General features: G+C 43.3%; 1 protein-coding gene across 1 annotated transcript; it reads right to left on the bottom strand.

Annotated features, from left to right (window-relative positions):
- Nucleotides 1-3720: 3720 nt before the first annotated feature.
- On the bottom strand, nt 3721-4317 carry LOC147960550 (uncharacterized). The gene has a single exon (XM_087533406.1). It carries the CDS (start codon nt 4315-4317, stop codon nt 3721-3723), a length of 597 nt encoding a protein of 198 aa, XP_087389532.1.
- Between the last annotated feature and the right edge of the window lie 4439 nt (nt 4318-8756).

The following is an 8756-nucleotide window of genomic DNA, read 5'->3' on the forward strand; positions in this document are numbered from 1 at the left end:
TCAAACTTCTATTTATTTACAACGCAATGATTACAACTCGATACTAGAACAAAAGATGACTCTATATGAATGCCTCCGGCGGTGTACCGGGATATGCAATGAACCAAGAGTGACATGTATGAAAGAATTATGAACAGTGGCTTTGCCACAAATACTATGTCAACTACATGATCATGCTAAGCAATATGACAATGATGAATGTGTCATGATGAACGGAATGATGGAAAGTTGCATGGCAATATATCTTGGAATGGCTATGGAAATGCCATAATAGGTAGGTATGGTGGCTGTTTTGAGGAAGATATAAGGAGGTTTATGTGTGAAAGAGCATATCATACCACGGGGTTTGGATGCACCGACAAAGTTTGCGCCAACTCTCAATGTGAGAAAGGGCAATGCACGGTACCGAAGAGGCTAGCAAGCATGGAAGGGTGAGAGTGCGTATAATCCATGGACTCAACATTAGTCATAAAGAACTCACATACTTATTACAAAAATCTACAAGTCACCAAAAACCTCGGTACTACGCGCATGATCCTAAGGGGATAGATTGGTAGGAAAAGACCATCACTCGTCCCCGACCGCCACTCATAAGGAAGACAATCAAATAACACCTCATACTTCAAATTTGTTGCATAACGTTTACCATACGTGCATGCTACGGGACTTGCAAACTTCAACACAAGTATTTCTCAATTTCACAATTACTCAACTAGCACGACTTTGATATTATTACCTCCATGTCTCAAAACAATCATCAAGCATCAAACTTCTCTTAGTATTCAACACACTCATAAGAAAGTTTTATTAGTAATCTTGCATACCAAGCATATTAGGATTTTAAGCAAATTACTATGCTATTAAGACTCTCAAAATAATCTAAGTGAAGCATGAGAGATCAATAGTTTCTATAAAACAAATCCACCACCGTGCTCTAAAAGATATAAGTGAAGCACTAGAGCAAAATTATATAACTGGAAAGATATAAGCGAATCACATAGAGTATTCTAACAAATTCCAAATCATGTATGGCTCTCTCAAAATGTGTGTACAGCAAGGATGATTGTGATAAACTAACAAGCAAAGACTCAAATCATACAAGACGCTCCAAGTAAAACACATATCATGTGGTAAATAAAAATATAGCTCCAAGTAAAGTTATCGATAGAAGTAGACGAAAGAGGGGATGCCTTCCGGGGCATCCCCAAGCTTTGGCTTTTAGGTGTCCTTAGATTATCTTGGGAGTGCCATGGGCATACCCAAGCTTAGGCTCTTGCCACTCCTTGTTCCATAATCCATCAAATCATTACCCAAAATTTGAAAACTTCACAACACAAAACTTAAAGTAGAAAATCTCGTGAGCTCCGTTAGCGAAAGAAAACAAAAGACCACTTCAAGGTACTGTAATGAACTCATTCTTTATTTATATGGGTGTTATACCTACTGTACTCCAACTTCTCTATGGTTTATAAACTAATTTACTAGCCATAGATTCATCAAAATAAGCAAACAACACACGCAAAACAGAATCTGTCAAAAACAGAATAGTCTGTAGTAATCTGTAGCTAGCGTAAGATCTGGAACCCCAAAAATTCTAAAACAAATTACTGGACGTGAGGAATTTATCTATTAATCATCTGCAAAAAGAATTAACTAAATATTACTTTCCAAATAAAAATGACAGCAGTTCTCGTGAGCGCTAAAATTTCTGTTTTTTTACAGTAAGTTCAACAAGACTTTCCCCAAGTCTTCCCAACGGTTCTACTTGGCACAAAGACTAATTAAACACAAAAAACACAACCAAAACAGAGGCTAAATAAATTATTTATTACTAAGTAGGAGCAAAAAGCAAGGAATAGAAATAAAATTGGGTTGCCTCCCAACAAGCGCTATCGTTTAACGCCCCTAGCTAGGCATAACAAGCAAGAATAGATCTAGGTATTGCCATCTTTGGTAGGAAATTCTTCAATGAGGCATCTACCATCTTTAGGAGTTTCTTTTTTTTATTAATTATCAAACTTTTAGGCACAAGATCAAAAAATTTATTTGTAACAAATGGTTCTTTAATGATAGCAAAAAGATTGGGATGAACACTTATAGATTTAAGATCCGCATTTTCCTTACTAGATGATTCACCCTTATTTTTAGGAACATACATAATCTTGACAACTTTAGTGGAGGAACTTGGAGTATTCTTTACGGAAGAAAAAATGGTTCCCAAATTGGTAATAATATTCTCAAGTTTATCGATCCTAACGGAATCGTGATTTATTTTCTCATTAACTATGAGTTCCTTTTCTTTAATATCTTTCAAAGTAACTTCTACTTTAGATCCATATTGAGAGATTCGGCTGTGGATCTTTTTATCCAAATTTTCAATTAAATCTACGGTATCAACCTTATTTTCAATAATTTCAAGCCTTTGCATTACATGCTCCAAAGTTAATATAGTTCCATTAACCAAAAGAGGGGGGAGCCAAATAAATCTAACATAGCATTATAAGAATCAAAAGTATGGCTACCCAAAAAATTCCCTCCAGTAATAGTATCAAGAACATAACGGTGCCAAGGAGTAATGCCTACATAAAAATTGCGAAGGAGAATGGTGGTAGATTGCTTCCTAGCAGATTTATTTTGAGCATTGCAAATTCTATACCAAGCATCTTTTAGATTTTCACCCTCCCTTTGCTTAAAATTTAGAATTTCATAATCGGGAGACAACGGAGAAGATAAGGGACTCTCCATAACGACAAGCAAGCAAACTAACACACAAGCAAACAAAAAGCAAGCGGACAAAAAGGGCAAATAGAGAAAGAGAGGGAGGATAGAGAGAGAGGGCGAATAAAATGGCAAGGGTGAATTGGGGGGAGAGGAAAACGAGAGGCAAATGGCAAATAATGTAATGCGGGGGATAAGGGTATGCGATGGGTACTTGGTATGTTGACTTTTGTGTAGACCTCCCCGGCAACGGTGCCAGAAATCCTTCTTGCTACCTCTTTTAGCACTGCGTTGGTTTTCCCCGAAGAGGAAGGGATGATGCAGCAAAGTAGCGTAAGTATTTCCCTCAGTTTTGAGAACCAAGGTATCAATCTAGTAGGAGGCTACACGCAAGTCCCTCGTACCTGCACAAAACAAATAAATCCTCGCAACCAACACAAAATAGGGGTTGTCAATCCCTATAGGGCCACTTACGAGAGTGAGATCTGATAGATATGATAAGATTATATTTTTGGTATTTTTATGATAAAGATGCAAAGTAAAATAAAGGCAAATAAATATCAAAGTAAATAACTAAGTAGTAGGAGATTGATATGATAAAAGATAGACCCGGGGCCATAGGTTTCACTAGTGGCTTGTCTTGAGAGCATAAGTATTCTACGGTGGGTGAACAAATTACTGTTGAGAAATTGACAGAATTGAGCATAGTTATGAGAATATCTAGGTATGATCATGTATATAGGCATCACGTCCGAGACAAGTAGATCGACTCCTGCCTGCATCTACTACTATTACTCCACTCATCGATCGCTATCTAGTATGCATCTAGAGTATTAAGTTAAAAACAGAGTAACGCCTTAAGCAAGATGACATGATGTAGAGGGATAGACTCATGCAATATGAAGAAAACCCCATCTTGTTATCCTCGATGGCAACAATACAATACGTGCCTTGCTGCCCTTACTGTCACCGGGAAAGGACACTGCAAGATTGAACCCAAAGCTATACATGCCTTGCGGAGACGAAGAGCGTCCGCCCGTCCGGGTGCACGGCCATCGATTTCACGTCCGGTGACTGGAACGACGGGAGGTGCGCCGGCAAGAAGGTCCAGCCCCATGTCTTGCACTCGTCACCGTTGGGCGGCGGCTGGGCGTCGAGGACGGCCAGGGAGGACTCGACTATCATGTACAGCTTGCCGGCGACGGACGCCAGCAAGGGGGGCCCGCAGATCTTGCGGCCGTTGGGGTAGGCGCAGAGGGTGATCCCCGACGTCTCGATGTCGTAGACGGGGAAGTCGGCGGCGCCATAGGACGGCATGGCGAGTATCTTGGCGCCGTGCGCGCCGAAGAACGCCAGACGGCCGTGGCGGCCCTCGAACCGCGCCACGGCCGGCTCCGGCACCTGCTCAGGCTCCGCCACCTCTGCCTGCGGGCTGAAGGTTTCGACATCGATCTTGCGGACGATGTATCCTCTTTCCCAATCATCCACCACCAGATACACATGGCGGCGCTGCGGCTGCTGCCGGCGGTCGTGGTGGTTCCCTCGCTTGGCGGTGTTGCTGTGCCCACACGGATGAGGCGACAACGGGCGCTTTGGCATGTCGTCCTTTGCTCCTGCCGGTGAGTTTGATTCAATCCCCCGCTTATAAGCCGCGCATAATGAAGACGAACCCCGATCAGGCTAGTAGCCCTTACCGAATCAGAGACGGGGGTATCATTTTGCCCGTTACATAAGAGCAACTCCAAGGGGCGACCCCAAGGGACACACACTTTGTCCGCATTTTGTCTGTTTGGATTGGTCAGATGGATGTGCGCATTCGTATTTTTAAATGGGTTGGCTTAACAGTCCAACGGGAGGCGGGTCTAAATATGCCGGCGTGGAGGAAAAAAATAACTCGCAGAAATAAACATAATTAAAATATAATTAAATATAAGTGGCCGGTCAACCACCGGCCAAAATCCACTTAAACCTAATTAAACATTAATTAAAACATAAAAAAAATCTGCGCCCGCACATTGCGCTAGACGTCGTCGGCCTTGTCCTTGCCCTTGACGTCACCATCACCATCACCGCCGGTGAGGTCGACGAATACGGGAGCAGGGCCAGCCACCCGAACGCCGCCTAGTACGCTGCAAGGGCAACCTCCTCCGACGTCTGCTGAGGTGGCGACATTGAGGCTCGCCGGACGCGCTCCTCTTCCTCCTCCTCAAGCCGGAGCACCTCCGCGCCGCATTGCAGCATCATCTCGTAGCACATCTGCCGCTCGCTGTCGGCCTACTCCTGGCGGAGCCAGTGCGCCTTCCAACGCTCAAGGTGGGCCGTGTTGGAGATATGCCCTAGAGGCAATCATGTATGATGATATTTCCTATGTGTTTATTGTTGGGAAACGTAGTAATTTCAAAAAAAATTCCTACGCACATGCAAGATCCATCTAGGTGATGCATAGCAACGAGAGGGGAGTGTTGTCTACGTATCCTCATAGACCGTAAGAGGAAGCGTTATGACAACGCGGTTGATGTAGTCATATGTCTTCACGATCCGACCGATCCTAGCACCGAAGGTACGACACCTCCGCGATCTGCACACATTCAGCTCGGTAACGTCCCACGAACTCTAGATCCAGCTGAGTGTCGGGGGAGAGCTTCGTCAGCACGACGGCGTGATGACGGTGATGATGAAGTTACCGACGCAGGGCTTCGCCTAAGCACTACAACGATATGACCGAGGTGGAAATCTGTGGAGGGGGACACCACACACGGCTAAGAGATCAATTTGTGTGTCTATGGGGTGCCCTTCTCCCCCGTATATAAAGGAGTGGAGGAGGGGAGGGCCAGCCCTCTGTATGACGTGCCCTAGGGGGAGTCGTACTCCCACCGGGAGTAGGATTCCCCCGCTCTCCCTAATAGGAGTAGGAGAGAAAGAAGGGGAGAGAGAAGGAAGGAAGGGGGCCGAGCCCTCCACCCAATTCGGATTGGGATAGGGGGGCGCGCCCTCCACCTTTCCCTTCATCTCCTCTTCTCCACTAAGGCTCAATAAGGCCCATATACTCCCCGGGGGGTTCCGGTAACCCCCCGGTACTCCGGTAAATGACCGAACTCACCCGGAACCACTCCGATGTCCAAACATAAGCTTCCAATATATCGATCTTTATGTCTCGATCATTTTGAGACTCCTCGTCATGCCCGTGGTCACATTCGGTACTCGTACAACCTTCGGTACATCAAAACACATAAACTCATAATACCGATCGTCACCGAACGTTAAGCGTGCGAACCCTACGGATTCGAGAACTATGTAGACATGACCGAGACTCATCTCCGATCAATAACCAATATTGGAACCTGGATGCTCATATTGGTTCCTACATATTCTACGAAGATCTTTATCGGTCAAACCGCATAACAACATACGTTGTTCCCTTTGTCATCGGTATGTTACTTGCCCGAGATTCGATCGTCAGTATCTCAATACCTAGTTCAATCTCGTTACCGGCAAGTCTCTTTACTTGTTCCGTAATGTAACATCCCATAACTAAATCATTAGTCACATTGCTTGCAAGGCTTATAGTGAAGTGCATTACCGAGAGGGCCCGGAGATACCTCTCCGATACACGGAGTGACAAATCCTAATCTTGATCTATGCCAACTCAACAAACACCATCAGAGACACCTGTAGAGCATCTTTATAGTCACCCAGTTACGTTGTGATGTTTGATAGCACACTAAGTGTTCCTTCGGTATTCGGGAGTTGCATAATCTCATAATCATAGGAGCATGCATGTATAAGTTATGGAGAAAGCAATAGCAGTAAACTAAACGATCATCATGCTAAGCTAACGGATGGGTCAAGTCAATCACATAATTCTCTAATGATGTGACCCCGTTCATCAAATGACAACTCCTTGTCCATGGCTAGGAAACTTAACCATCAATGATCAACGAGCTAGTCAGTAGAGGCATACTAGTGACACTCTGTTTGTCTATGTATTCACACATGTACTAAGTTTCCGGTTAATACAATTCTAGCATGAATAATAAACATTTATCATGATATAAGGAAATATAAATAAAAACTTTATTATTGCCTGTAGGGTATATTTCCTTCAGTCTCCCACTTGCACTAGAGTCAATAATCTAGATTACATTGTGGTGATTCTAACACCCATGGAGTCTTGGTGCTGATCATGTTTTGCTCGTGAGAGAGGCTTAGTTAACGGGTCTGCAACATTCAGATCCGTATTTATATTGCAAATCTCTATGTCTCCCTCCTTGACTTGATCACGTATGGAATTGAAGCGTCTCTTGATGTGCTTGGTTCTCTTGTAAAATCTGGATTCCTTTGCCAAGGCAATTGCACCAGTATTGTCACAAAAGATTTTCATTGGACCCGATGCACTAGGTATGACACCTAGATCGGATATGAACTCCCTCATCCAGACTCCTTCATTCACTGCTTCCGAAGCAGCTATGTATTCCGCTTCACACGTACATCCCGCCACGACGCTCTGCTTGGAACTGCACCAACTGACAGCTCCACCATTCAATAAAAATATGTATCTGGTTTGTGACTTAGAGTCATCCGGATCAGTGTCAAAGCTTGCATCGTCGTAACCGTTTATGACGAGCTCTTTGTCACCTCCATAAACGAGAAACATATCCTTAGTCTTTTTCAGGTATTTCAGGATGTTCTTGACCGCAGTCCAGTGATCCACTCCTCGATTACTTTGGTACCTCCGTGCTAAACTAATAGCAAGGCACACATCAGGTCTGGTATACAGCATTGCATACATGATAGAACCTATGGCTGAAGCATAGGGAATGACTTTCATTTTCTATCTATCTTCTGAAGTGGTCGGGCATTGAGTCTGACTAAACTTCACACCTTGTAACACATGCAAGAACCCTTTCTTTGCTTGACCCATTTTGAAATTCTTCAAAACTTTATCATGATATGTTCTTTGTGAAAGTCCAATTAAGCGTCTTGATCTATCTCTATAGATCTTGATGCCCAATATATAAGCAGCTTCACCGAGGTCTTTCATTGAAAAATTCATATTCAAGTATCCTTTTATGCTATTCAGAAATTCAGTGTCATTTCCGATTAGCAATATGTCATCCACATATAATATCAGAAATGCTACAGAGCTCCCACTCACTTTCTTGTAAATACAAGCTTCTCCAAAAGTCTGTATAAAACCATATGCTTTGATCACACTATCAAAGCGTATATTCCAACTCCGAGAGGCTTGCACCAGTCCATAAATGGATCGTTGGAGCTTGCACACTTTGTTAACACCTTTTGGATCGACAAAACCTTCTGGTTGCATCATATACAACTCTTATTTAAGATATCCATTAAGGAATGTAGTTTTGACATCCATTTGCCAAATTTCATAATCATAAAATGCGGAAATTGCTAACATGATTCGGACGGACTTAAGCATCTCTAGGGGTGAGAAGGTCTCATCGTAGTCAACTCCTTGAACTTGTCGAAAACCTTTTGCAACAAGTCGAGCTTTGTAGACAGTAACATTACCGTCAGCGTCAGTCTTTTTCTTGAAGATCCATTTATTCTCTATGGCCTGTCGATCATCGGGCAAGTCAACCAAAGTCCACACTTTGTTCTCATACATGGATCCCATCTCAGATTTCATGGCCTCAAGCCATTTTGCAGAATCTGGGCTCATCATCGCTTCCTCATAGTTTGTAGGTTCATCATGGTCAAGTAACATGACCTCCAGAACAGGATTACCGTACCACTCTGGTGCGGATCTTACTCTGGTTGACCTACGAGGTGCGGTAGTAACTTGATCAGAAGTTTCATGATCATCATCATTAGCTTCCTCACTTACTGGTGTAGGAATCGCTGGAACTGGTTTCTGCGATGAACTACTTTCCAATAAGGGAGTAAGTACAATTACCTCATCAAGTTCTACTTTCCTCGCACTCACTTCTTTCGAGAGAAACTCCTTCTCTAGAAAGGATCCATTCTTAGCTACGAATATCTTGCCTTTCAGATCTGTGATAGAAGGTGTACCC

The sequence above is a fragment of the Triticum urartu genome, chromosome 7A (genome assembly GCF_056163025.1).
Source record: "Triticum urartu cultivar PI428250 chromosome 7A, HENAU_Tu73, whole genome shotgun sequence".
Lineage (NCBI taxonomy): Eukaryota > Viridiplantae > Streptophyta > Magnoliopsida > Poales > Poaceae > Triticum > Triticum urartu.

Excerpts from the sequence above, each read along its gene's own strand:
- LOC147960550 (XM_087533406.1), bottom strand. The coding sequence starts at position 4,317 with ATGCCAAAGCGCCCGTTGTCGCCTCATCCGTGTGGGCACAGCAACACC.